Source organism: Melanerpes formicivorus, unplaced genomic scaffold, assembly GCF_026170545.1.
Source record: "Melanerpes formicivorus ecotype bairdi unplaced genomic scaffold, bMelFor1.0.p_v2 SCAF_630, whole genome shotgun sequence".
Lineage (NCBI taxonomy): Eukaryota > Metazoa > Chordata > Aves > Piciformes > Picidae > Melanerpes > Melanerpes formicivorus.
In genome coordinates, this window is record NW_027142982.1 from 51023 (window position 1) to 79005 (window position 27983).

Here is a 27983-nt window from a genome sequence, read left to right on the forward strand (position 1 = left end):
GGATTAATCCCAGGGCCAGCGCTAATCCGCCGCACCGCTTAATACCAGAGAAGGGGTGAAGGGGGGGGGCAGGGCAAAGACGCCCCAGGGCTGGGTCACTGCGTAGGGGCCCCGAACCGCACCAAGGGAGCCCAGGAAGCTGATAGAGCAGCCACAGGACCCCCCAACCCCAAAGGTGGGAATATCACCAACCCAGGAGACCGAGGAGCAGGGAAAGCGTTGCCCGAGTCAATGGGCAGGGACAATGGAAACAGTGAGGACAGTCTGTTCCCACGAGCTGGGGCCAGGCAGCCGCAGGCACTGACACAGAGGGTTTGTATCCGGCAGCCACAAGCTCCTCTTCAAAGCCTTTTTTATTCACAGACATGGGACAGACACATGGAAAACCGACAGGATCCCATCGGAGAGAGCCAAGCACGTCCCTCCCCCACAGCCAGGCCCAACAGGGCTGAACCCACTCAGTGCACAGAGAGCTGAAGTGTTTGAAGCAGACATTTTGTGGACGTGCTACAAGCGACAGAAGGAAGCTGCCCTTCAGTACTCCTCCCCTTCCTCCTCACCCTCCCCTTCCACGGAATCCACCCCCACCTCCTCGTAATCCTTCTCCAGGGCAGCCATATCCTCCCTGGCCTCCGAGAACTCCCCCTCCTCCATGCCCTCCCCCACGTACCAGTGCACGAACGCCCGCTTGGCGTACATCAGGTCGAACTTGTGGTCCAGGCGCGCCCAGGCCTCGGCGATGGCGGTGGTGTTGCTCAGCATGCACACCGCCCGCTGCACCTTGGCCAGGTCCCCCCCGGGCACCACCGTGGGCGGCTGGTAGTTGATGCCCACCTTGAAGCCGGTGGGGCACCAGTCCACAAACTGGATGCTACGCTTGGTCTTGATGGTGGCGATGGCGGCGTTGACGTCCTTGGGCACCACGTCGCCGCGGTACAGCAGGCAGCAGGCCATGTACTTGCCGTGGCGAGGGTCACACTTCACCATCTGGTTGGCGGGCTCGAAGCAGGCGTTGGTGATCTCCGCCACCGACAGCTGCTCGTGGTAAGCCTTCTCGGCGGAGATCACCGGGGCGTAGGTGGCCAGCGGGAAGTGGATGCGGGGGTAGGGCACCAGGTTGGTCTGGAACTCCGTCAGGTCGACGTTCAGGGCCCCGTCGAAGCGCAGGGAGGCCGTGATGGAGGACACGATCTGGCTGATCAGCCGGTTGAGGTTGGTGTAGGTGGGGCGCTCGATGTCCAGGTTGCGGCGGCAGATGTCGTAGATGGCTTCGTTGTCCACCATGAAGGCGCAGTCGGAGTGCTCCAGGGTGGTGTGGGTGGTCAGGATGGAGTTGTAAGGCTCCACCACGGCTGTGGACACCTGCGGGGCTGGGTAGATGGAGAACTCCAGCTTGGACTTCTTGCCGTAGTCGACAGAGAGCCTCTCCATCAGCAGGGAGGTGAAGCCGGAGCCGGTGCCGCCCCCGAAGCTATGGAAGACCAGGAAGCCCTGCAGCCCTGTGCACTGGTCAGCCTGCCCAGGGGGACACAAGACAACCACACACCTCAGCTCCAGCTGCTCCTTGCCTGCCCAGCCAGCCCAAAGCCTGCCCCAGCATCTCACACCGCTGGGGGCTCTGCCTCAGGGACGCAGGAGCCTGACCCAGCTCTGCTGCCAGCCTCAGCACCCTGGCCAAGGGCTCGAGTGGCCCTGGGAAGAGGGGCACCGTCCCCACAGACCAGGGGACTCTCAGCCCTTTCCTTCTCCAGGGGCCATCCCCACTGTGACCCAGGCCCTGAGGAGGAAAGCTTCATGGTGCTCTACAGGAGGGTGTTGGGCCACCTCCAGCTGCCACCCTGCTGGCACTGCCTGGGCAGGAGGCTGGCAGCCATTAAGGTCTGCTGGGCACCCACATTCAGCTACCCCCAGCTTGAGTTCAACACTCAGCTCAGCTGCTTGTAGGTAGTTTGTCAAGACGGATCAAAGTCCAAGCCAAGGAGAAACCTCAGCTGACCCTAAAAAAGGTGAAGTGAGGTTTCTGCAAAGGCAGAACTCAGCAGCAGCCTACAGGCTCCACCTCACCCCCAAAGCAGACTCCACCTCCAGCATGACCTGGATTTGCCTGCAGGAAGGGATCCAGCCCAAGGGGAAGAGAAGAGGCTGAGCCTCACTAGGTCCAAACCCCACAGAGAGCCCCGAGCCGGGGCAGGGTGCCAGGAACCAGGAGATGTCCCCAAGCTCTGGGTGGCACAGCACAGGCAGGACCCTTCCCCACCAGCCCCGGGCAGGGCCGGCACCCACCAGCTTGCGGATGCGGTCGAGCACCAGGTCGATGATCTCCTTGCCGATGGTGTAGTGCCCGCGGGCGTAGTTGTTGGCAGCATCCTCCTTGCCCGTGATCAGCTGCTCGGGGTGGAAGAGCTGCCGGTAGGTCCCCGTGCGAACCTCATCTGCAAGGCACAACGCCGGCGCTCCGTTAGTGCCCGCCGCTGCCGCTGCCGCCACCGCCGCTCCCCCGGCCCCGCCGCCGCCCCCGCCCCACGCTCACCGATCACCGTGGGCTCCAGGTCCACGAAGACCGCCCGTGGCACGTGCTTGCCGGCCCCGGTCTCGCTGAAGAAGGTGTTGAAGGAGTCGTCCCCGCCGCCGATGGTCTTGTCGCTGGGCATCTGCCCGTCGGGCTGGATGCCATGCTCCAGGCAGTACAGCTCCCAGCAGGCATTCCCGATCTGCACTCCCGCTTGGCCCACGTGGATGGAGATGCACTCACGCTGCAGGGCACAGCACATGGCACAGGCTCACCCCCCTCCTGTGGCTCCCCACCCCCCCCCGAACAGCTGCGGCACCCCACCAGGATGCTGCCCCCCCTCCGGCTGGTACCAGGAGCCCGGGGGGGGGGGGGGGGGGCTGGAGATGCCAGATACCCAGAGCCACCCTTCGGTGCCACCCCAAGCTTGAGGGTGAGTGTGAAAGGCACAGCCCAAGAGCCGACCTGACCCTGGCAAGGGGGAGGGGCACATTTCGGGGCAAACCGCAGCCACCATTAAGCACAGCCCCGGGGTGGGGGTGGGGGGAACCTGCCCCCTCCCCAGCACCCTCCTTCCACTCCCAAATGGCGCCCGGGAGGACATTTTATGGCAGGGCGAGGCTGAGCCGCAGGAGGAAGAGGAGGAGGAAGCAAAGCACAGCCGTGACTGCACCAACCCACCCCATACCACGCGATGGCCTCACCCTACACCCCCCCCCGGGGGGGGTCCTTGCGCCGCTTCCCCCCCTCCCCCTGCAGCACATTCCCGGCCGCTCCCTGCACCGCAGCACCTGCTGCTGCACATTCCTCCTGCGGAGGGGGGGGAGGGAAGGGATGCAGCACCCCCGCGTTTGGAGGGGGAGGGTCCCATGGGGGCTCTCTCCAGCGCAGGAAGACCTCCGCGGGGTCGGTCTCGGGCGGGTGCCCGGAGTATAGTGGGGGACGGGGGCCCCGCAGGGCTCCGCTGCTTCCCATTGGGGGGGGGCAAGGAGTATTTTGGGGAGACGGGAGGACCAAAGCGGTGCCGCAAGGGCGGGGCTGGACCCCTTGGTGGGGGAGGGGTGGCGGCTCGCGCCTTCCCGCGCGCGGGAACAGTAACGGTCGGGGCTGGGCGCCAAAAATGAGACGGAGCCCCGCCCCCAACCCGTCATTTGGGGGGGGGGGTGTCCCTAGGGGCTACCCACAGGCCATGTGCTGACCCTCCCTATGGGGTTCTGTGACCACCCGCCCCCCTCCCACATCCTATGCATCCCCCCCCCAAGGGTGCTTCCTCGTGGCACGGGCAGCACCCCCACTCCCTTCCCCTGCGCACCCTCCAGCTCCTTCTGTCCCCCCCCCAAGACCCCTCCTCTCCCTTTTTACTCCCCCAACACCTTTGTTGTCCCTCTCCTTTTCGCCCCCATTCCACTTTAAACCCCCCAATCCGTTTCCCCCACCCCCTTCCTACCTCTCTTTTCTCCCCCTCCCCCCGCCCCCATTTTCCTTCTCATTCCCTTAGTTCCCCTCCCCACCATTACCACAGGACCCCCTCCCCGCCCCCCCAAAATTCCGCAGTGCCCCCCTCACCATGGTCACAGCTCGGTTACTCGTCCCGACAAGCAAGGAATCGACGCAAGTACCGACTGCGGCCGCCCCCGCGCTCCCCCCTTTATACCGCACCGCGGGGAGGGCCCTGCGCCCCCGCCCCGCGTGCCCATTGGCTGCCGCACCCCTCCATCTCCTCGCTCGCCACCTCCGATTGGCTGCGACGCGTGGCGCGCCCGCCCCTCCCTGCCCGCTCCGCAGCCGGGCGGGCGCTGCGGGGCTTTTGCAGGAGCCCTCCCCCCACCACCTCCTGTTCCAGGGGGTAGGGGCTTACAGAGGGACCCCACTAGCATGGGCGGGGGGCACATTGCCGGGCCGGAACCTCCCCACTCCAGATCCTCTCCCCCTGTCTCTGCGTGTACCGTGGAGGGAAGCGGGAGGGGGGAAGCACTGCTGTTCCTGCCCCCTCCCGCCCGGTGCGGCTCCGCTGCGGTGGAAAACTGCGACATGGGGGGGGGGAGAGGAGGGCGGCGGCACGTGCTGCCGCGCCCGGATTTCCCCCCCCCCATGTCCCCTCCCGACTGCCACCACCCACCGCGTTCCGGGGCCGTTAATCGGCTTCACCGGCTGGACCCCCTCGCATCCCCCTCCCGCTGCTCCCCCGGCCCATCTGCCCCGCCCCGCCCCCCGAATCGGTCCATCTGCCCCTGCTAACTCCCCCCCAACCCACCTGTAGCCTGGGGATCCCCCCCCACCATGAGAAACCCAACCCACCTGCACCCCACGCCCACTCCCCAGCCCCATCTCCACCCCATGAAACCCCCTCCCCCCCGCCCATCTGCACCACAGTTGTGTGTTTCCCCCCGCCCAGCGATATAAGGAGTCGGGGAGCACCGGGACCCCGCTGGCTCATGCCGGGGTTGGGGGTGCACACTGACAGCCCCTGCCCACTACACCGGGCTGCGTTGCAGCCGTGTCCGCAGCACCGGGACCCTTCCCTCTCAGTGACTCCCCCTCCCTCTTCAAAGCCAGCCCCCCCACCCACCCCCCCCGCCCCGGTTTCCTGCCACCCTCCCCCCGTCAGGGACCCACCACCAACTGCTGGCTGCGCTGTGGCCCCCACTGCGCCCTCCCCTCGCCAGGATGCATCTCCCTGCCCCGCAGGGGTGCGCCGGGTTCGGGGGGGGGGGGGGGACGGACGGACGGTGACACAACAACGGGGTTTGGGGAGAGAAGCCGAGGAGGGGGCCATCACCCAGCCCCCCCCCCCCTTCCCCCCCCCCCCCCCCACTTAATCCTCGCAGCTATTTGCTCCCTGCAAATCCTTCCTGTTGGCACTGGGAGCTTTGGGGACAACCCAGCAGCCTCTTCGGCGCCGCGTTCTGCTCTGTGTTGTGTGTCCCATACATATCCCCCCCCCAGTGGAGGTCACCCCGCATCGGAGGGCACCCCAAAGTGCACACACATCCCCCCTCAGCCGCGCTCGGGGTGCGTGGGGCCGGGCTGTGCGCTGCAGCAGCTGCATTGCAGCGGTGCCGGTGACGTGGCTCCCGCCATTTGCTGCCGCCGCTCGCCGCATGGCGGCTGCACCTCCGCTGTGTCCCCGTCCCCTCCCGCCCAACCCAACCCCCCCCCGACAAAGGCTTTGTGACACCCCTCACCCACCCTTTCAGGACCCCCACCCCCAGGCTGCCGGAGCTGTGCCCAGCGCGGGGGTCCCGGCTGGCTCTCGCTACCGGTTTGGCTCTGCCTGGTGCCCACCCCCAAGCCGATGCCAGCGCCGCTTGTTGCTGCTCCGGGGAGCGGGGGGGGGGGGGGACACACACACACACGCTGGTAGGGTGGTCCTGAGGGGGGCCTGTAGGGTGTGTGTCCCCCACGCACGTCATAGCTCACCCCACACTGCAGTCCCCACCCGAGTTTTGCCCCTTCATTATTTATCCTTAACTGGAACCATGAGCAGGCAGAGAGGTGGAGGGGGGGGGCACACAGCAAGGGTTTGGCTGCCCCCAGAGTCCCCAGGCAGAGCTGGGGGAGGGGCTGCTGCCCAATTTCTCCTCCCTCCCCCCCTCCCCTTAACTGCAGTTGCCAGGACCACTCCTCCTCCCTTAGGGAAGGCACAGAGACAGTTCAGGACACAAAGCCCCCCAGCCGGAGCTACTTGCAGCCCCCCCCCCCAGGGTTTGAGGCTCTTCAGGCCCAACACCCCCAACCCACGTGGGGGGGGTCAGAAGGACAGAGACCCCCAATCCAAGCAGGATCCCCTGAGAAAGTGCAGCCCCTCCTCCACACAGGCACTTGGCTCCTGTCAGACTCAGGGGGAGTGTGGGGGCTTGAAACCAAGCCCCTGCTCACTTGGCTGCTAACAGCCCCCCCCCCCCCCCCCTCCAGAGCCAAGGCACAGTGGAGGGAGGTGTAGAGGGAGGTGGAAGTGTATAGATGGGGGGGGCGCTATAAATGGGTGTGGGAGACATCCTTCTCCTCATAGCAGTAAGATAGAGAGACAGGAACTTGGAGAGCAACGTCCAGGCGCGGGGGGGGAGGTACTGAATGACGCCAGGGACCTGCTCAGACACCAGAGCAGAGACCCTGGATGCCCCCAAGGACTCCTTCCCCCCTGGCCCCACCTCAGGTTGTTGGAGGACAGTCGGCAACCCAGGGAGGGACAACAGAGCAAAGACACAAAGGCAGCAGCAGAGACAGGGAATGCTTTTTATTGAGAACCAAGGAGGGCAAGGGGCACACACGGGGGGGTCCGAAGAGACCCTTCCATCAAGCACAGAGCATGGGACAGGACAGACCGTGGGACACAGCTACAGACCACGGGGGGAGGGTCTCCACCTAGGTTATGTTCCCTGTGAGAGCAGCAGGCTGCCGGCGGGAGGCGCGGGCGAGGTTTAGTACTCCTCCCCTTCCTCCTCACCCTCCCCTTCCACGGAATCCACCCCCACCTCCTCGTAATCCTTCTCCAGGGCAGCCATATCCTCCCTGGCCTCCGAGAACTCCCCCTCCTCCATGCCCTCCCCCACGTACCAGTGCACGAACGCCCGCTTGGCGTACATCAGGTCGAACTTGTGGTCCAGGCGCGCCCAGGCCTCGGCGATGGCGGTGGTGTTGCTCAGCATGCACACCGCCCGCTGCACCTTGGCCAGGTCCCCCCCGGGCACCACCGTGGGCGGCTGGTAGTTGATGCCCACCTTGAAGCCGGTGGGGCACCAGTCCACGAACTGGATGGTGCGCTTGGTCTTGATGGTGGCGATGGCGGCGTTGACGTCCTTGGGCACCACGTCGCCGCGGTACAGCAGGCAGCAGGCCATGTACTTGCCGTGGCGAGGGTCACACTTCACCATCTGGTTGGCAGGCTCGAAGCAGGCGTTGGTGATCTCCGCCACCGACAGCTGCTCGTGGTAAGCCTTCTCGGCGGAGATCACCGGGGCGTAGGTGGCCAGCGGGAAGTGGATGCGGGGGTAGGGCACCAGGTTGGTCTGGAACTCCGTCAGGTCGACGTTCAGGGCCCCGTCGAAGCGCAGGGAGGCCGTGATGGAGGACACGATCTGGCCGATCAGCCTGTTCAGGTTGGTGTAGGTGGGGCGCTCGATGTCCAGGTTGCGGCGGCAGATGTCGTAGATGGCTTCGTTGTCCACCATGAAGGCGCAGTCGGAGTGCTCCAGGGTGGTGTGGGTGGTCAGGATGGAGTTGTAAGGCTCCACCACGGCTGTGGACACCTGCGGGGCTGGGTAGATGGAGAACTCCAGCTTGGACTTCTTGCCGTAGTCAACAGAGAGCCTCTCCATCAGCAGGGAGGTGAAGCCGGAGCCGGTGCCACCCCCGAAGCTGTGGAAGACCAGGAAGCCCTGCAGCCCTGTGCACTGGTCAGCCTGGGGAGGAGAGACAAGGGGGGAGGCATCTTGAGCCCGAGCAGCAGCAGCAGAAGTGGCTCCTTCCTCTTTGTGACCTCATGAAGGCATTTGGGGGATCTCCAGCAGCAGAGCAGAAGCCACCACCACGGGTGACAGAGTGGCCCTGACCCTATCTGCCAGACACCAACTCAAGGGAGTGGTGAATCCCATGGGGGAAGCCCCTTGGGCGCTGCGGTAAGAGTGACCAGAAGGATCTCGAAGGGGGTTGGATGCCGCCAGCTGGGCAGCAAAACGAGCCAAGCTTTGGGTCTCAGGGAGCAGGACAAAGCCTTTAGCCCTGGCATAGCCTCAGGGCTCCGGGAGGGGCCGGTCGGAGCCGCCGCCGCCGCCCGCGCAGTCCCCGGGACGCCTATCCCCAGCCGCACGCAGCTGGACTCGGCCGCGGCCGGAGCCAAGAGGGAACAAAGAAGGAATTGCACAGCTCAGCACCGGCAGCGCCCGCGGCCGCGCAGCGGCTCCACCTCCCCAGCTGCTGCCGGCGGCCAACGGCAGAGCTGCAGAGCAGGATTAACATTAATTAATGTTAATTAAACCTAAACCCGGCCCGGCCAGTCCGGCGGGGAGGGCGAGCCCCAGAACAGAGGCTTTGTCCTCGGCTTGCCGCTTAATGTGTCCCCCCCCCCAGTCCCCTGCCAGCCTGTAGGTGCGGGGAACGGGCTGAGCCTCATCTCCCCTCACAGAATCCAGACACAGAGAGAGCCCCGAGCCGGGGCAGGGTGCCAGGAACCAGGAGATGTCCCCAAGCTCCAGGGGGCACAGCACAGGCAGGACCCTTCCCCACCAGCCCCGGGCAGGGCCGGCACCCACCAGCTTGCGGATGCGGTCGAGCACCAGGTCGATGATCTCCTTGCCGATGGTGTAGTGCCCGCGGGCGTAGTTGTTGGCAGCATCCTCCTTGCCCGTGATCAGCTGCTCGGGGTGGAAGAGCTGCCGGTAGGTCCCTGTGCGAACCTCATCTGCAAGGCACAACGCCGGCGCTCCGTTAGTGCCCGCCGCTGCCGCCGCCGCCGCCGCTCCCCCGGCCCCGCAGCCGCCCCCGCCCCACGCTCACCGATCACCGTGGGCTCCAGGTCCACGAAGACCGCCCGTGGCACGTGCTTGCCGGCCCCGGTCTCGCTGAAGAAGGTGTTGAAGGAGTCGTCCCCGCCGCCGATGGTCTTGTCGCTGGGCATCTGCCCGTCGGGCTGGATGCCATGCTCCAGGCAGTACAGCTCCCAGCAGGCATTCCCGATCTGCACTCCCGCTTGGCCCACGTGGATGGAGATGCACTCACGCTGCAGGGCACAGCACATGGCACAGGCTCACCCCCCTCCTGTGGCTCCCCACCCCCCCGAACAGCTGCGGTACCCCACCAGCATGCTGCCCACCCCCCCCCCCTCCCCTCCAGGCTGGTACCAGGAGCCGGGGGGGGGCTGGATCCCAGGGGCCGAATCCTGCCCAGCCGCTGCCTATTGTTCTGGGTCCTGTCAGGAACGCTCGGTGCAGGGCTGGGTGCTCAGCTCCAGGGTCTCATCCTGCCCTCTCCCCGCCCCTCGTTAGGAGTTGGGACTCTGCCCATTGTGGGAGGGGGAGGTCAGTACCAGGCGCTCATCCTGCCTCAAGGAACCAGGACCCCACCCAGGGCGAGACAAAGAGCCCCGAGGGTTCAGTCCTGCCTTCCCACGCCATTAAGACCAAACCCAGGTCTTGGGACCCAGCACCAGGGGCTCATCCTGCCCCTTGCGTCCCTGTAGATCCAGGGCCACACCCAGTGCGGGACCGGGTGGCCTCATCCTGCCCTGCCTTGTTCTCCGGTGCGGAGTGAGAAGCTCAGCACCCTGGTGCCCCTTTCTGTGCTGCCCACACCACTACCCCCGCACCGGGAGGTCCGTTCGGCCCCGTTAAACCGGGGCCACACCCAGCGCTGCCTGGGAGCTCAGCACCGTCGGGGTCGGTCCTGCCCGGTTTAACGGGAGCCACGCCCAGTGCGGGACAGCGGCTCGGTACCGGGAAGGGGGGGCCCAATCCTGCCTCATCCAAGGGGGGTCACGCCCAGTATGGGCTAGCGGCTCAGCCCCAGGGACCTACACTGCTCGGTTTAACGGGAGCCACGCCCGGTCCGGGCTCATCCAAGGCGGGAGGGGGAGGGGGGGAATAAACGGGAGGACGAGACCGGGGACGAGGAACCGAGGACAACGGTAGGACGAGTGAGGCGGGGACTGAGGGCGGGGGGAAGGGCGAGAATCGGGAACAGCAGTGAGATCGGGACGGGTAGGGGAACAACGGCGGGACCAGGGGGGATGAGAACCGGGGACAATGGCGGGACCGGGCTCCCCCCACCCCACACCCACTCACCATGGCGACGATTGGCTCCGGTCTCACAGCCCGACGCTGAGGCGGTCGATGTAAGAGGCGCGGCGGAGCCCGGAGCTCGGTGCGGGACTTTATAGGGCTGCCGGGGCGGGGCGGGCGGCGGGGCCGGGGCGGCGGCGGCGGCGACCATTGGAGGGGCCGGGATGAGGTAATGCCCCCCCCGGAGCCGCAGACAAAGGCCGGGCGGGGCGGGAGCGGGGGGGGGGGGGGAAGCGAGAGGGAGGGAGATCGGGGGAGAGGAGGGGGGAGAGCGGGCGGGAGCTGGGGGCTGCGGTGGTCACGGTCCGGCCCCACCGCGGGTTCCTGCCCGCCGTCGCCTCTGCCGTTTGGCCCCCGGCTGTGTCCTTGTCGCCGTCCCTGCCGTGGCCCGGTCCCCGGTTAGGGCCAAGCCCCCGGTCCCGGCTACACCCTGGTCGCCGTTTCCAGTGATGCCACTCTCCCCAGCCTGGCCACTGCTCTGGCTGCCAGTTATGTGCCCATCCTCATCCTCAGCCACACCCTGGTTCCCAACCCAGGCCACGGCCTTGCCCCTGTCCCCAGCTGTGCCACCATCCCCCTGCCTGGCCACGGCAGTTCTGTCTCTGTCCGTGACTATGTCCTGGTCCCTAGCCCTGGCCGTGTCCCTGTCCCCATCCTTGGCCATGTCCTTGTTGCTCTCCCACAGCCATGTCCCTGTCCCCATCCCCAGCTGTGCCACCGTCTCCCAGCCTGCCCACTGCCTCGCCTGCCCTTTAAACCACTCTCTCCCTCCTCGGCCACACCCTAGTCCCTGCCACTCTCTGGTCCCCATCCTCAGTCACTCTCTGGTCCTCATCCCCAGCCACCTCCTTATCCCCATCCCAGCCACGCCCTGGTCCTCATCCCTGGCCGTGTCCCTGTCCCCATCCCCGGGCACTCTGTCCCCGTGCCTGGCCATGCCCCAGTGCCCTGCTTCTCAGCCACATCTTGGCCCTGTCCCCAGGGTGTAGGAAAGCAGAAAGCATCTGTGGAAGGTTTCAGGACGAGCAAGAACAACAGGCTGCTGATACTGGAAGGATGGCCTGGTGCTGGAGAAGAGCTGACCGCGGTAAACAGCCTGAAGTGGGAGGCAGGAGGATGCTCGGGGCCATGCTGGAGAAGCCTTTATAAAGCCACCAGGTTCAAAACAAAGCCTTTCAGTGCCGTGGGACAGACCAATGATGAACCGCACAGACAGGTCACAGCCAGGCTGCAGAGGGCGGTCAAGTGGACCCGCCCGGAGCATCGGGAGGCGTTCATGAAACAATTAGCCGGGGAGAATGCGAATAGCAACCATCGAGGGGCATTGGAGACCCTTAGAGCCACAGATCGCAAAGCATCAGCGCCTGGATTCATCCAGGCCTGTGCCCACGTGGGGTCAGCAAGGGGCAAAGCTGAAATGCAGGCAGAGTTCTCGGCTTCGGCGATAGCACAACGACTGACTGTCAATGATCAAGGACATCGATCAGCGTAGCAGGATGATTCCCTTCCGAAAAGAGGGGGCAGAGGTGTGGATTCCAGGGAACAGGACAAGAGGATGGGAGAGTGAAAATGGATTGGATCCTGCTGCCAGGGGCTAAAGAAGCCCAGAAAAAGGGCGGCAGGGATTGCTGGGATGGTTAATTTGGGCTGTACTCTCAGCTGCGATGGTATCAGCATCCCCCAGCTGCCTGAGTCACAGCTCTGACCGAGGGGACACAAACTGCAGCCACAGTGAGGACTTTATTAACCAACGTGGCAAAGGATTTGCAGCTGCAGGAAGCTGTAGGTGAGGCAATAGGGGCAAGGCTGCAGGCGCCTGACGCCGGCGTTGCCTGGTTAGGAGACCAAGAAGCTGCCTTGCAGCCCCCTGTGATGCTGCAGTGCGATTGGGAGCATCACAAGCAGGACCTGTGTGTCACATCCTTGTCCTGGAATGACTCTCAGCACGGTTGGAACTCGCTCAGGTCACATTTACAAGGGGCTTTCCATTAGCCCCTTGCAATGCGATGTCCAAACGTTGAGGCATCAGCTGGAGCTGCAAAGGGCCAGCAGGTGAGGATGGATTCAACACAGCCCAGCACTGCACCGAGAGCTGAGCTGCCTGAAGCCAAGCAGTTGGCTCTCAGGTCTGAGTGTGGGTGACAGGTGGAACCCTCGTGGTGATTGGCATTGTGGCTGTGGTGTTGGTGGTACTTGTGGTAACAGCCTTCAGGGGCAGGAGGGTGGTCAGGACACAAGTGGTGGCTGCTGCTCTAAACGGTGCAGAGTTGTAGGGAAGCAGAAAGGGTCTGTGGAAGGTTGCAGGACGAGGAAGAGCAGCAGGATGGGAGCTGACCGCGGTGAGCAACCTGAAGTGCGGAGGCAGGAGGGTGCTTGGGGCCGTGCTGGAGAAGCTCAACCTGATAGGGGATGAAGAGAACAATGGGCAGCTGCACATCCAAGGAGAGCACGAGCAGCAGTGCTGCAAGGATGTCAGGAACTGCTCAGCCTGCTCGATGTTCCCTCTAGAAGCTGCTTGTTCTGTGCCAAGAAAGGATTCCTGCTGCACCAGCAAGGGAGTCCCTGCCTGCATTCCCACACCGGGGTGGCCTGGTGCCTGCCCTGGCCCCTTCCCTGCCACCCTCCCTTCCAGCTCCTCTTTGTCTGCTCGGGCAGCACGACCCAGCCCCGGGGGCCCAGCCTGGGGGGACAAAGCCTCTTCCCCAGGGCAGCTGGGGACGAGCAGGGCCGGGGCGGGGGGCTGAGGACAGCAGGGGGACACAGGGGACAAAGCCCCGAGGTGGCTCCCAGTGCATGTTTTGGGGCTGGGGGGGCACGGGACCGAGTGGCAGCTGCTCTGCGGCAGCTGGTGGGTGTGGGACACAGCTGGAGCATGAGGACGTGCGGCCCCCGGCGCCCCCTCCATCTGCTGCAGCCCCTGCATGCCCCCCCCCCCCCCCCCCCGAGCCACCAGCCCTGGGGGTGCCCCCTACTCGGGGGGGTTCCCCCTCAGGTTTATCCCTGCAAAGACTGGGGTGGGGGCTGTGGGTCACCCCCTCCATACAGAGGGCTCTGGTGGGGAGGGTCAGGTCCCTGCAAAGAGGTCACCCCACAGCCCCTGCGTGGGCAGGGCTGGTGCCAGCTGCCGCAGGTGGAGCTGCCAGGATGCCCCTCCCCCGCTGAGCGATCCTGGGGGGCTCTGCACTTCCCGCATTGGAGAGGTTTGGGGGCAGCTCCTGTTCCCACCCCCCCGCTGCCAGCCCCCACTGCCAGCCCGGGGCTTTTGAGGTGCAGGGAGGGGGCCAGGGGTGGGGTTCCCCCAGGCCTGCAGGGCTGTAGACAAAGAGGGGCTGGGATTTGGGCATCGCCAGGCAGAACAAAGAACCAGGCGGCTCCGGCTGTGCTGAGCGGGGGCGGGGGGGGGACGGACCCGGGAGATTCGGCTTCCCCCCGGGCTATAAATGGGTGTTTAGAGGGGGGCTTGACCCCCGAGCTGCTCAGCCCCTAGCCCTGACCCTTCGGTGGGTCCGTCCCTGCTTGGCAAACTCCTGCCGCCTTTGTCACCCTCAGCCCAGCCCCGGTGCCTGGCACAGTGTCCCCAGGGTGACCCCAGGGTGTCCCCAGGGTGTCTGCAAGGACTGGGGGGGCTCAGAGGAGCCCCTACCTCAGAGACCCGTCTCGGCAGGCTGGGGAGGGGAGGTCTCTGCCCGGAGCATTCTCCCGGGGCCGGGGGTGGTGTGTGGCAGTTTCAGGCTATGCCGTGGAGAGCTCTCTGCAGATTTCGAGCAGAGGAGGTGGAGAAATGTAAACAATTCCTATTTGGGTGCAAAGAGGAAAACAAAAGCTGATTCTGAACGAATTCCACCGGCCAGATGTGGGAAGCCCTTAGCAGTCTCACAGCCCACTGCATCCCTTCCTTCCTGGCTGCTGCTTTTGCTCTGCTGGGCTGGGAGGATCTGACCGCCGATGGCCTTGAGATAAAGAGGCTGAGGATGCTTCGAGCTAACTTCCCCTAACCTCTTTCTCTTCTAAGTAGCCGGCTGGGGGTTGGTCTCTTCTCCCCAGGCAGCCAGCACCAGAACAAGAGGACACAGTCTCAAGCTGCACCAGGGGAGGTTTAGGCTGGAGGTGAGGAAGAAATTCTTCCTAGGGAGAGTGATTGGCCGTGGGGATGTGCTGCCCGGGGAGGTGGTGGAGTCCCCATCCCTGGGGGTGTTCAGGAGGAGATTGGATGGGGTGCTTGGTGCCGTGGTTGAGTTGATTAGGTGGTGTGGGGTGATAGGTTGGACTTGATCTTGAACGTCTCTTCCAACCTGGTCTGGTCTATTCTATTCTATCCCATCCTATCCCATCCTATCCCATCCTATCCTATCCTCTATCCCACCCTATCCTATCCCATCTTATCCCATCCTATCCTATCCCATCTTATCCTATCCCATCCTATCCTATCCTATCCTATCCTCTATCCCATCCTATCCTATCCCATCCCATCCCATCCTATCCTATCCTATATCCTATCCTATCCCATCCTATCCTATCCTATCCTCTATCCCATCCTATCCTATCCCATCTTATCCTATCCTATATCCTATCCTATCCCATCTTATCCTATCCCATCCTATCCTATCCTATCCTCTATCCCATCCTATCCTATCCCATCTTATCCCATCCTATCCCATCCTATCCTATCCCACCCCATCCTATCCCATCCTATCCTATCCCATCCTCTATCCCATCCTATTCTATCCCATCTTATCCCATCCTATCCTATCCTATCCCATCCTATCCTATCCTCTATCCCATCCTATCCTATCCTATCCTCTATCCCATCCTATCCTATCCCATCCTATCCCATCCTATCCCATCCTATGCTATCCTATCCTATCCTATCCTATCCTATCCTATCCTATCCTATCCCCTATCCTATCCTGTCCTATCCTCTATCCCATCCTATCCTATCCCATCTTATCCCATCCTATCCCATCCTATCCTATCCTATCCCATCCTATCCTATCCTATCCTCTATCCCATCCTATCCTATCCCATCCTATCCCATCCTATCCTATCCCACCCCATCCTATCCCATCCTATCCCATCCTATCTCCTATCCTATCCTAACCTCCTCATAATGAACCAAGAGAAAGGGGAGGGTGTGAGGGGAGAGCAGGGCAGTTTCCCCCCCCCCCGCTCCCCTTGGGACACCAGAAGGGGTCCGGGGGGGTTTCCTTGCTGCTTTGTGGCCGTGAGCAGCTGTGCAGTGTTGCCCACCCTGTGCATGTGCAGCTGCTTCGCTGCACCCCGCTGCAGAGCTGCAGCTCTTGCTGGTGAATGCAGCTTCCATTTGCTTCCCACCCAGCGAGCTGCTGCTGCTGCTGCTGAGCTGCAAACCGCTTCGGTGGTGCTCTTTGGGGGGCTGGGCGGCTCAGCTCCACACCCCATCCCCCCCCCAGGGTGACTCAGAGTGGAGGCCTGAGGGGCATTAGGTGCCAAGGTGCTCCCCCCCCCCCGCCTCCATCCCCTTCCCATCTCGTTAGGTATGGGAAGCCACTCGCCCCCCTGCCGACCCCTGCCTGGCAACGGCCGTGCTGCAGGGTTGCCAGGAGAGCAGTTGCTAGGAGACAGGCTGGGAGCCCTCCGCCCCCCCCCCCCCCATCTCATTCCCCTTCCCCAGCATCCATCCCGGGGCCTGACATGGGTGGGGAGTGGGTGGGGGGGGGGGGTTGGAATTATGCGGAGAGATGGGACCGGGGGTCGGTCCCCCCCTGCCCTGCCGGGCTGTGCTTTTGTGGGGGCATGGGGTGGGCGCCATCCCCAAAGCCCCCCCTGATGTCCAACCCCTCTCCTTGCCGGGTGGGGCGGGGGATGGGGGGGGGGGGGAGGGGGCTGGCCCGGCTCCCAGCTGCACCCCCCCGGCGTTTCCCCCGCAGCCTTTGCTCTGTTGATTGTTGGTAGCAACGCCGCGGCTCCTGGTGACGGTTGCTGTGTGTCCGCCCCCCCCCGGCCATGTTCGCCTCATCGGCACTACCAGGCCCCAACTCCACCCCCCCCCCCCCCCCGCCCCAGGTCCTTCCTGGGTTCCCCGCGGCCTTGCAGAGCCCCCAGCCCTGCCCAGGGATGCCCCTACCCGGGGGGGGTAGGGGGGACCTGGGCATCTCCGGGGGGGGCTCCGCCCTGGTGCAGCACATCGAGGTGTCCAGTCCCACCAGTCTGGGCCTGAACTGGGGCTGGGGGTCTCCCACTGGTGACCTCACACCCCACGTCTGGGACACGGGGGATTAGGGGGCCGGGGGCTGCCGTGGCTCCCGGTGGGAGGGGGTGGGGGCGAGTTTGGTGTCCCGGGCACCGTCTGCTGCTATTTTTAGGCTCCGTTCCCGACATGCCAGCTCCAGGCTCTGTCTGTCTGTCCGTTCGAGTGTCCGTCCCCCGCCACCACCGATGTGACGGGTTCACTGAACCGGAGAGACGGGGCGGGGGCTGCTCCTCACCGGGGCGGCGGGGCAGGATGAGGCCCCGGGGTGGCGATGGCGGGGAGGGCACCGGGAAAGCTCCGTCGTCCCCTCCCCCGGCTAGCTCGGGGTGGCCCTTCGCGGGGGGGCTCTGTGTGTGCGCGGTGGGGCACGGCTGAGGGGGTAACACTCGGTCCCTGCCGCGCCCGACCCTGCATCCACCCCGGGGGAGTGGGCGAGGGACCCCCTCCGACCCCCGTGATGGGGGGTAAGCAGCGGTGTCCCCGCAGCCCGGGTGCTCCGTGCCCCTCCCAGCTCCCCGCTCCCTCCCGGGCACTGCGGGAGCCACAGGGTGGCTTGGGGGGGCACGCAGGGGTGCAGGACAGCTGGCGGGGGGTGAGGTGCAGGGGGCTGCGCCCATGCTGGCGGTGGGGAGGGGGCTGAGGGGGCTGCAGCAGCGCTCGGCGCAGCTCCGCATTGCGGCAAAGCCGCGAGAAAGAGCGGGGCGGAGGCGGGGAAGAGGAGGGAGCGACCCCGCTACCGCGGGACCCCCGCTCCCACCGATCCGCCCCCCCACAGTGTGCCCTCGGACCCTCACCGGGGCCCCAGAGCTGGGGCAGAGGAGAGGTGGAGCTCTGGTGATATCGGTGGGGCACGGGCCGGACCGGCCCCGGGAGAGTGGCAGCACCGAGGATGTGCCCAAGGAGCGGGGCGGGGGGGACACTGGGGGTACCCAACGAGGGGGAGGGACATGTGGGATGCCCAGGGAAAGGGGAAACACTCTGGGGACGCCCAGGGAGTGGGAAGACACTGGGGATGTCCAGGGAGGGGAAGACAGAGATGAGAGATGCCAGGGAGTGAGGGGACACTGTCGGTGCCCAAGGAGTTGGAGGGTGGCACAAGGGATGCCCAGGGAGGATGGGGGGCACTGGAGGTGCCCAGGCAGTGGGGGAAGGAGGGGACAGGACGACAAAGGAGGTGCCCATGGCGGGGGGACAGTCTCAAGCTGCGCCAGGGGAAGTTTAGGCTGGAGGTGAGGAGAAAGTTCTTCACTGAGAGAGTTGTTGGCCACTGGGATGCGCTGCCCAGGGAGGTGGTGGAGTGCCCACCCCTGGAGGTGTTCAAGAGGGGACTGGAGGTGGCACTCGGTGCCATGGTTCGGTGATGAGGTCTGTGGGGACAGGTTGGACTTGATGATCTTTGAGGTCTGTTCCAGCCTTGGTGATTCTGAGACGCTTCCTTGTGACCTCGCCCCACAGGAGCTGCCCCCGGGGGGGGTTCCTCCCCCGGGGGGGGTTCCTCCGAGGGGCTGCCCCCGGAGGCTGGCAGCGGGCGGCGGCCGGGAGCAGGAGCCGGCGCGGCAGGTGCCCCGCGGGGCTTCCCACGGGAACGGCACCGGCAATGGGGACAAGGACAGGGACGCCTGGACCCACCCCCGGCCCCCAGCCCCTGATGCTCACAGGGCAGAGCCGCGGCCTTGCTCTGCGGGGGCAGGGATCCCTCCTGCCCCTCGCTGAACCCCCACAGCCGTAAACGCCCCCAGACCCCTCTAAGACCTCCTTGACTCTCCCCCACCCCTAATGCCCTCCAGCTCTGCTGTCCCCGGACCCCTTCTGCCTGCCCCCGGTCTCCTCCTGCCCCCCCCCCCCCCCCCCGCCGCCGCCGCCTCCGCCCCTCCTCCGTCGCCCCGCCCCTCACATTCTGGCCTCGTGACGTCACCACATGACGCAGAGCTCGCCCCCGCCCACTTTAGAGCCGTCCGATCACAATCGAGGCATGGCCGGTTGGGGCGTGGCCGTCTAGGGAGAGGGCGAGGAGGCGTGGTCAGAGGCGTGGTCTGACCCACAGGGGCGGGGGCAAGGTCCTTTGTCCCGCCTACAAGGGGGTGGTCTCTTCTCCCAGGCAACCCGCAGCCGAACAAGAGGCCACAGCCTCAAGCTGTGCCAGGGGAGGTTCCGGCTGGCGGTGAGGAGAAAGTTGCTCACAGGGAGAGTTGTTGGCCATGGGATGTGCTGCCCAGGGAGGTGGTGGAGTCCCCACCCGTGGAGGTGCTCAAAAAGGGGTTGGAGGCGGCACTTGGAGCCGTGGTTGAGTCAGTCAGGTGGTGCTGGGTGCCAGGTTGGACTGGATGATGTCTGAGGTCTTTTCCACCCTTATTGATTCTGTGACTCTAAGCTGGAGCCGCCCAGGGACCTGCTTGCCCTGTTCCCGGTGCCAATGGGGCGGGGGGGGGGGGGGAACACACCTGCCCCAGGGGCAGCAGCGCCCAGGCACAAGCCTGGCAGGGTGAGAAGCTCCGTGGCAGGGCTGAGGGCCCACGGTGCAGCACTGGTTGGACTGGTGTGGCTGCCCGAGCCCTTTGAACCTCTGTTTCCCACGCCGGGGCTGGCACCGGGGCTGGCTGGGCCTGCGGTGCCCCCGGTGCTGCCCGAGGAGCTCCTGGCACATCAAAGCCCTGAGCTGGCTGCCCTGGGCTTGCGTGGGCTGGGTGGCTCCTGCCGCAGGCTGCTGGGGGGGCTGAGGGTGCGAGGCTGTGGCTGACCTGCTCTGCACTCCTCTGGGGCTCCTGCTCTGCTGCTGGAGGTGCCCCAAACGTCCTCCTGAGGTCGCAAAGAGGAAGGAGCTGCTGCTGCTTGGGCTCAAGATGCCTCCCCCCTTGTCCCTCCCTTTTTTAGGGTCAGTTGAGGTTTCTCCTTGGCCTGGACTTTGATCCTTCTTGACCAACCGCCTACAAGCAGCTGAGCTGAGTGTTGAACTCAAGCTGGGGGCAGCTGAATGTGGGTGCCCAGCAGACCTTAATGGCTGCCAGCCTCCTGCCCAGGCAGTGCCAGCAGGGTGGCAGCTGGAGGTGGCCCAACACCCTCCTGTAGAGCACCATGAAGCTTTCCTCCTCAGGGCCTGGGTCACAGTGGGGATGGCCCCTGGAGAAGGAAAGGGCTGAGAGTCCCCTGGTCTGTGGGGACGGTGCCCCTCTTCCCAGGGCCACTCGAGCCCTTGGCCAGGGTGCTGAGGCTGGCAGCAGAGCTGGGGCAGGCTCCTGCGTCCCTGAGGCAGAGCCCCCAGCGGTGTGAGATGCTGGGGCAGGCGTTGGGCAGGCGAGGAGCAGCTGGAGCTGAGGTGTGTGGTTGTCTTGTGTCCCCCTGGGCAGGCTGACCAGTGCACAGGGCTGCAGGGCTTCCTGGTCTTCCACAGCTTCGGGGGCGGCACCGGCTCCGGCTTCACCTCCCTGCTGATGGAGAGGCTCTCTGTCGACTACGGCAAGAAGTCCAAGCTGGAGTTCTCCATCTACCCAGCCCCGCAGGTGTCCACGGCCGTGGTGGAGCCTTACAACTGCATCCTGACCACCCACACCACCCTGGAGCACTCCGACTGCGCCTTCATGGTGGACAACGAAGCCATCTACGACATCTGCCGCCGCAACCTGGACATCGAGCGCCCCACCTACACCAACCTCAACCGGCTGATCAGCCAGATCGTGTCCTCCATCACGGCCTCCCTGCGCTTCGACGGGGCCCTGAACGTCGACCTGACGGAGTTCCAGACCAACCTGGTGCCCTACCCCCGCATCCACTTCCCGCTGGCCACCTACTAGAATAAACTAGAATAAACCAAACCAGGTTGGAAGAGACCTTCAAGATCATCGTGTCCAACCCATCAACCAATCCAACCCACCCAAACAGCTCACCCATGGCACCAAGCACCCCAGCAAGTCTCCTTCTGAACACCTTCAATGACGGCGACTCCACCACCTCCCCGGGCAGCCCATCCCAATGGGCAATCACTCTTTCTGTATAGAACTTCTTCCTAACATCCAACCTGAACCTCCCCTGGCGCAGCCTGAGACTGTGTCCTCTTGTTCTGGTACTGGGTGCCTGGGAGAAGAGACCATCATCACCCTGTCTACAACCTCCCTTCAGGTAGTTGTAGAGAGTGATAAGGTCACCCCTGAGTCTCCTCTTCTCCAGGCTGAGCAGCCCCAGCTCCCTCAGCCTCTCCTCACAGGGCTGTGTTCCAAACCCCTCACCAACTTTGTTGCTCTTCTCTGGACTCGTTCCAGCAAGTCAACCTCCTTCCTAACCTGAGGGGCCCAGAACTGGACACAGGACTCAAGGTGTGGCCTAACCAGTGCAGTATACAGGGGCAGAATGACCTCCCTGCTCCTGCTAGCCACACTGTTCCTGATGCAGGCCAGGATGCCATTGGCCCTCTTGGCTGCCTGGGCACACTGCAGGCTCATGTTCAGCCTACCATCAACCAGCACCCCCAGGTCCCTCTCTGCCTGGCTGCTCTCCAGCCACTCTGACCCCAGCCTGTAGCACTGCATGGGGTTGTTGTGGCCAATGTGCAGAACCTGGCACTTGGATGTGTTCCATCTCCTGCCCTTGGCCTCTGCCCATCTGTCCAGCCTGTCGAGGTCCCTCTGCAGAGCCTCTCTGCCCTCCAGCAGATCAACTCCTGCCCCCAGCTTGGTGTCATCAGCAAATTTACTGATGATGGACTCAATGCCCTCATCCAGATCATCAAGAAAGATGTTAAAGAGCACAGGGCCCAGCACTGATCCTTGGGGCACACCACTGGTGCCTGGCTGCCAGCTGGATGTGGCACCATTCACCACCACTCTCTGGGCTCGGCCCTCCAGCCAGTTCCTAACCCATCGCAGTGTGCTCCCGTCCAAGCCATGGGCTGACAGCTTGGCCAGGAGTTTGCTATGGGGGACGGTGTCAAAGGCCTTGCTGAGGTCCAGGTAGACTACATCAACAGCCTGCCCCACATCCACCAGGCAGTCACCTGATCATAGGAGGAGATCAGGTTGGTCAGGCAGGACCTGTCCTTCCTACATCCACGCCCCGGTGATCTCCGCCGAGAAGGCTTACCACGAGCAGCTGTCGGTGGTGGAGATCACCAACGCCTGCTTCGAGCCCGCCAACCAGATGGTGAAGTGTGACCCTCGCCACGGCAAGTACATGGCCTGCTGCCTGCTGTACCGCGGCGACGTGGTGCCCAAGGACGTCAACGCCGCCATCGCCGCCATCGAGACCAAGCGTAGCATCCAGTTCGTGGACTGGTGCCCCATGGATTGGTCCTCTGCTGGGCCATGCCCTGCTCTGCTTTGGTTCGTCCCTGTCCCCCTCACATTGTGCCCAGGGGTCCCTGTCCCCCCCCAACATTGTGCCCAGGGGTCCCTGTCCCCCCCCCACATTGTGCCCCGGGGTCCCTGTCCCCCTCACATTGTGCCCAGGGTCCCTGTCCCTCCCACATTGTGCCCAGGGGTCCCTGTCCCCCCCCACATTGTGCCCAGGGTCCTTGTCCCTCCCACATTGTGCCCAGGGTCTCTGTCCCCTCCCACATTGTGCCCAGGGGTCCCTGTCCCATGGATTGGTTCTCTGCTGGGCCATGCCCTGCTTCAGGGCTGATCCATCCCTGTCCCTCCCACATTGTCCCCGGGGGTCCCTGTCCCATTGATCAGTCCTCTGCTTGGTCATCCCCTTCTCAGGGGGTCACACGTCCCTGTCCCCCCCACATCCATCGTCCCCAGGGGTCCCGGAGTTCCCGGTGGGGTGAGAACAGCCCCCCCCGGGAGGCTGGATCCCCACCAGAACCCTGGCCCTGTGCTGGGTGTGTGGGCAGGATTGGATCAGAGGAGCTGGACGTGGCCTGGTGCCGCTCCTGGCGTGGAGCTGGTCTGGGTGTGGGGCTCTGCAGAGCCTCGGGAGGGTGCCTGGGCAGGAGGAGCCACCCCCGGCAGTCGCCGGGCAGGGTATTGACCCCTTCCCGTAAGCGCTGCCCGGGAGGGGGGGCAGAGCCCTGCCCCTGCGCAGTGGCAGCTCCGGCAGAGCCGAGTCACGGCTGCCCCATCAATACTGGGGGGGGGGGGGGAAGATGGACAAGGGCCCACTCCGTGGGGGCTGGGCTGGGCAGGGCCGGTCCCGCTTGCTCCATGGGGCTGAGCACCCCGGGCAGGATGGGGCCCTCGCTGAGATGGGAGCTCAGCCCCCAGCCCCTCTCTGCAGGCTGGTGGAGGGGCTGGACTCCCACGCTCCTTGAGGGCAGGGGGGGAGCCTACAGCCTCCAGTACTGCCCTGGACTTCCCCCCTCCCCCTGGGGGTCCCCCAGCCCCTCTCCTGCATCCTGGCAGTTGGGAGACCAAGTGGCACCCCCTGGCGACCCCCAATCCCCTCCCGCCTGTCTCGGGTGCTACCAGGCTCCTCTGCCTGCACCCTCGAGGGGGGGTCCCAGGCCACTCCCACTCCCCCTCTTCTCGAAGGGGCACCCGCAGCCCTCATCCCCCCCCTCGCGGGTCCGGGAGACCCCCTCCCCTCACTCCCGCAACCCTGGATCCCCCCGGTGGGGCGGAGTCGCCGCTCGCTATAAACAGCCGGTACCGGCAGCCGCCGCCCTCCCGGTCCCACCATGAGCCTCGGCGGCCGCGGGTCCCCGCAGCGCCGCACCCTCGGGGCTCCCCCGCCCGGCCCCGCGGCCCCGGACCAGGTGGCGGCGGCGGTGGCGGCGCGGAGCGCGGAACGGGAGGAGCTGGCGACGCTGAACGATCGTTTCGCCGCTTTCTTGGAGCGGGTCCGGGCTCTAGAGCGGCAGAACGGGGCCCTCCGAGCCGCTCTGGGCCGAGCCGCCGCCGCTACCCGCGCCCGGTGCTACCGGGCTGGTGCGGGGGGAGCTGCGGGGGCTGCGGGAGCGGCTGCAGCGCCTCGGTCGGGACCGGGACCGGCTCCAGGCAGAGCGGGACGGGCTGGCCGCCGACCTGACAGCTCTGCGGCGGCGGTGCGTGGGCGACGGCACCGGGGGATGCACCGGGATGGGGACGGGAGGATGCGCCGGGGCGTGGAATGCATCGGGATGGGGACCGGGCGATGCGTCGGGATGAGGGATGGAGGGATGCAGCAGGACGAAGCATGCACCGGGAATGACACCGGGGGATGTGCCGGGATGAGGGATGCGCGGGAAGAGGCCGGGGAGGCGTCCAGCGGAGGCTGGAGAGAGCACCGGCGGGCACCGGGAGCGGCAGGGCGCTGAGGCAGTGGGGGCCCAGGATGGGCACTGGGAGGGAATTGGCAGGGTCAGGCCCCAGGGGTGGACTGGGACAAGCACTGCTGGGGAGGGTTGGAGTCCCCCCGGGTGCAGCACGTCCCGGTGAGGGCCCTGAGAGGCTGCAGTGGAGCCTTGGCCCTGCCCCGGGTCAGTGTGACAGAGCCCTGAGGGGAGGGAGTCCCTCAGGATCTGGGGGGCGCCTTGCAGGAGGGGCTGGTCCTGGCCTGGCTGCAGGGACAGGGACCCCCCAGGGCTGCCCCTACCCAGGGCTGCAGTGTGGCTCAGGCTTGGGGGGGGGGGTCCCCTTCTTCCTCCGTCCCGTTGTGGTGGTTGTAAGGCTGCAACGTGGCAGGAGGACTCCAGGCAGCAGGGGGCATAACTCTGGGGGGTGGGGGGCTGTACACTGTACCCCCTCTCCCCACTGCTCCTCCCCAGGCTGGAGGATGAGACACAGAAGCGAGAGGATGCTGAGAAGAACTTGGTGCTGTTCCGCAAGGTGGGGGACTCGGGGGGGGCCCGGGGGTGTTCCCACATGCAGTGCCCATTTCCCTGTCCCCCTCCTGTGCCCACGAGTGATGCCCCCACCCTTCTCGAGGTCCCTGCCCTGGCTGCCCACGGGTGAAGGAAGGTCCCAGCGATGCCCTGTGCGCGCACACCGGGCACTGCCCATCCTGTCCCGCCCCCAGGAGAGGGGGTCCTGGGTGGGGTCCTATCCCCTCCCTGCCACCCCAGCGCCCATCCCAGCCTCTCCCCGCAGGACGTGGACGATGCCACCCTGTCCCGCCTGGAGCTGGAGCGCAAGGTGGAGCTGCTGATGGACGAGATCGGCTTCCTCAAGAAGCTGCACGAGGAGGTGGGGAGGCCGGAGCGGGGCCCGGGGCGGGGGGTTGGGGCTTGGGGGCGGGGGCCGGGGGATGTCACATCATCCCCTGTGGCCGGCAGGAGCTGCGGGACCTGGAGGTGCGCGGCCCGGGCGCGGCGGCGGGGGCCGGCGGAGGTGTGCAAGGCCGAGCTGACGGCGGCGCTGCGGGAGATCCGCTCCCAGTACGAGAGCATCGCCGTCAAGAACCTGCAGGAAGCAGAGGACTGGTACAAATCCAAGGTGCCCCCGGACCCCGCCCTGCCACCCCTCTGGAGAGCCCCCAGTGTCCCCCTGCCCCCCTCCCGCTAGCCGCCCCTGTGCCCCTACCCTCGTTTCACCCTGGGGTGCCTTGGCGTGGCTGGTGCCGAGCTCGCCGCACGCACGGGCAGGGGGCAGGAGGTGGCACACACCTGGAGCCCCCTCAGCTCCTGCCCTCTCCCCTTCGGTGCCACCTTGGGTTGAGCTGGGGGAGGGGAACGCACCCAACACCTTCCCTGCCAGGGCAGTGCCCCCTGCCCAGGCTGCCCCTGTGGCGAGTAGGTGAGGCCTGGGCGCAGGCTGTGTGGGGTGGGACGGGGACTGTGCCCCTCTGCTGCCCCTGCCCTGGCTGGCATGTGTGATGGGGGTGGGGTCTCTCCAGCTGTCCCTTGGCATAGAGGAGCCCCTGTGAATAAAACCCCACCCCAATCTGCTCAAGGCTTCAGGGCACTCCAGAAGCCCTGACCCCCCCTCCCCCCCTCCTTCCCCTTTGGTCTCTGCAGTTTGCTGACCTCTCAGATGCAGCAAACCGCAACCACGAGGCACTGAGGTTGGCCAAGCAGGAGATGAATGAGTCGAGGAGGCAGATCCAGAGCCTGACCTGCGAGGTGGATGGGCTGAAGAGCATGGTGAGAGCTGGGAAGGGGAACAGGAGAGAGCTGGGAAGGGGAACAGGAGAGAGTTGGGAAGGGGAACAGGAGAGAGCTGGGAAAGGGAACAGGAGAGAGCTGGGAAGGGGAACAGGAGAGAGCTGGGAAAGGGAACAGGAGAAAGCTGGGAAGGGGAGCAGGAGAGAGCTGGGAAGGGGAACAGGAGAGAGCTGGGAAAGGGAACAGGAGAGAACTGGGAAGGGGAACAGGAGAAAGCTGGGAAGGGGATCAGGAGAAGAGAGCTGGGAAAGGGAACAGGAGAGAGCTGGGAAGGGGAACAGGAGAGAGCTGGGAAAGGGAACAGGAGAGAGCTGGGAAGGGGAACAGGAGAGAGCTGGGAAAGGGAGCAGGAGAGAGCTGGGAAGGGGAACAGGAGAGAGCTGGGAAAGGGAGCAGGAGAGAGCTGGGAAGGGGAACAGGAGAGAGCTGGGAAAGGGAACAGGAGAGAGCTGGGAAGGGGAACAGGAGAGAGCTGGGAAAGGGAGCAGGAGAGAGCTGGGAAGGGGAACAGGAGAGAGCTGGGAAGGGGAGCAGGAGAAGAGAGCTGGGAAAGGGAACAGGAGACAGAGGGAGAAGAAAGGGCCTGGAATTGCACCAGGAGAGGTTCAGGCTGGGCCACGAGGAGCAATTTCTCTCCTGCAAGAGTGGCCAGCGGCTGGCACAGGCTGCCCAGGGAGGTGCTGGAGTCCCCATGCCTGTGGCCACGGCACCTGGGGCCGGGGTTTGGGTGGCCACGGTGGTGCTGGGTTGCTGTTGGATGCTCTTGGAGAGCTCAGCCCCAACCCAATTCTCTGATCCCCCTTTCTCCAACCCTCCCCCCCCCAAGAACGAGGCCCTGCAGAGGCAGATGCGGGAGATGGAGGACGAGTTTGGGGAGGGAGATTGGGAGCTACCAGGACGTGGTGGGGAGGCTGGAGCAGGAGATCCAGCAGCTGAAGGAGGAGATGTCAAGGCACCTGCGGGAGTACCAGGATCTGCTCAACGTCAAGATGGCTTTGGACATCGAGATCGCCACCTACCGCAAGCTGCTGGAGGGAGAGGAGGGACGGTGAGGGGGGAGCTGGGGTGGGCTGCCAAACGTCCTTCTCGCTGCCAGGGTGCAGAATGTTTTGTCCTTGCCCCCACTCCCCCCCCGGGACATCGCTGTTGTTACTGGGGAGCAGCTCTGGGCAGAGAGCCCACGGGAGCTTCTCGAAGCCAAGATAAGGACAAGGCCAGGGGGAGGCGTGGGGGGGGGAAGGGGGGGGGGCTGCTGTTGGCTTCTCTCCTGCCTCCCCCTCGCTCTCTCCCCTCCAGCCTGGCAGCCCACGGGCACAGCCTGGCACAGCGTGACTGTAATAAGGCTCCTGGACTCAGACAGGTGTGGAAGGGTCAGGGCCAGTCCCACCCTCCCCCCTCACCTCTCTCTCCCCCCCCCCAGGATCACCATCCCCCCACACCCTGCTACCTCCTTCAGCATGAGAAGCTCAGGTGAGGGGGAGGTTGGGGGTCCCTGACTGTGTCCAAGGGTCCTTCCTCCATCTCTTGGAGCACAGATCCCACGTCGGGGGGGGGGGGGGGGGGGAGCAGGGGGTTCCCTCTGCCTCTGCCTGGGGTGGGCTCGCACCCACCTGCACCCCAAGGGTGGGGGTCAGGGGGTGCTGACAGCCTCTTGGTGCCCCAGAGCCTGCAGAGAGCCCAGCACGGAGGATGGTGCTGATCAAAACCATTGAGACCCGGGATGGGCAGGTGAGGGTGGGGGCTGCTCCTGCCTGGGGGGCTGCGGGGGGCTGCCCCCACCATGGGGCTGACCCCCTGTATATTCCCCCCCACAGCAAGAGGTGACTGAGTCGTACAAGGAGAGAGCAGAGCCAGGGAAGTGACAGAAGAGGAAGAGGAGGAGGAAGGTGCTTTGCTGGACCTGACTGTGCCTGGTGTGGGACGGGGAGCAGAGTGTGGGGGTCCCCCCCGCCCCCATCCCTGTCCTTGCTGCTGCATATCCCAGTGCCTTGTGTGTGTGTCCCTAGTTTACTGCTCTTTATCTCTGATTTCTCTTCCTCCCTCCCCGAGCCTCGCTTGTACTGAAGAGTTAGCAAATGTGGCTCCAGTCTGGGGACTTCGGGGGGCCTGGCTGGAGGGGTCCCAGCTCCCCTCCCCCTGAGCGTTCCTGGCTCCCGTGGTTCCCAGGCACTGTCCCCTCCCCCTGCCCTTCTTTGGCCTCGTTTCACCCAGCCCTGGGCAGGGAGCTGGGGGTGGGAAGGGGTGCAGGGTCCTACCGCTGGGGGGCTTTGGTGTCCATCCCCCCCCAACGCCCCCACCCTGCTTGAGCGGCAAATAAAGGCTGCAGAGAGGCTGGGGCTGAGTTACTCGTGGGTGTGAGGGGAGCTGGAGGGCAGGGCAGGAAACCAGCTTAGGTGGGGGGCTGCAGGGGTAGCCCCTCACGGGGGCCAGGCCCATGGGACCGATCCAGACCCAGCGGAG

At 65.3% G+C, this 27983-nt stretch overlaps 4 protein-coding genes across 4 annotated transcripts; 2 read left to right on the forward strand and 2 right to left on the reverse strand.

Moving 5' to 3' along the window:
• Positions 1 to 335: 335 nt before the first annotated feature.
• Positions 336 to 4185, reverse strand: TUBA1B (tubulin alpha 1b). The gene is made up of 4 exons (XM_068170810.1): positions 4076 to 4185; positions 2531 to 2753; positions 2284 to 2432; positions 336 to 1515 (listed from the first exon to the last, which is right to left on the reverse strand). Exons 1-4 carry the CDS (start codon positions 4076 to 4078, stop codon positions 535 to 537), a joined length of 1356 nt encoding a protein of 451 aa, XP_068026911.1. The 5' UTR covers positions 4079 to 4185; the 3' UTR covers positions 336 to 534.
• Positions 4186 to 6731: 2546 nt separating this feature from the next.
• Positions 6732 to 10397, reverse strand: TUBA1A (tubulin alpha 1a). The gene is made up of 4 exons (XM_068170811.1): positions 10288 to 10397; positions 9005 to 9227; positions 8761 to 8909; positions 6732 to 7911 (listed from the first exon to the last, which is right to left on the reverse strand). Exons 1-4 carry the CDS (start codon positions 10288 to 10290, stop codon positions 6931 to 6933), a joined length of 1356 nt encoding a protein of 451 aa, XP_068026912.1. The 5' UTR covers positions 10291 to 10397; the 3' UTR covers positions 6732 to 6930.
• An 8034-nt stretch (positions 10398 to 18431) lies between these two features.
• LOC137460487 (tubulin alpha-1B chain-like) lies at positions 18432 to 22138 on the forward strand. The gene is made up of 4 exons (XM_068170820.1): positions 18432 to 18492; positions 18592 to 18674; positions 19858 to 20296; positions 21552 to 22138. The coding sequence occupies exons 1-4, from the start codon at positions 18432 to 18434 to the stop codon at positions 22121 to 22123; spliced, it is 1155 nt and encodes a 384-aa protein (XP_068026921.1). The 3' UTR covers positions 22124 to 22138.
• A 542-nt stretch (positions 22139 to 22680) lies between these two features.
• PRPH (peripherin) lies at positions 22681 to 27855 on the forward strand. Its single transcript, XM_068170813.1, is given in 12 exon segments — positions 22681 to 23357; positions 23359 to 23486; positions 24189 to 24249; positions 24511 to 24606; positions 24696 to 24716; positions 24718 to 24855; positions 25377 to 25502; positions 26350 to 26400; positions 26402 to 26571; positions 26944 to 26993; positions 27187 to 27251; positions 27338 to 27855. Coding segments are annotated over 12 exon segments (1191 nt in total). The 5' UTR covers positions 22681 to 23120; the 3' UTR covers positions 27386 to 27855.
• The last annotated feature ends 128 nt before the right edge of the window (positions 27856 to 27983 follow it).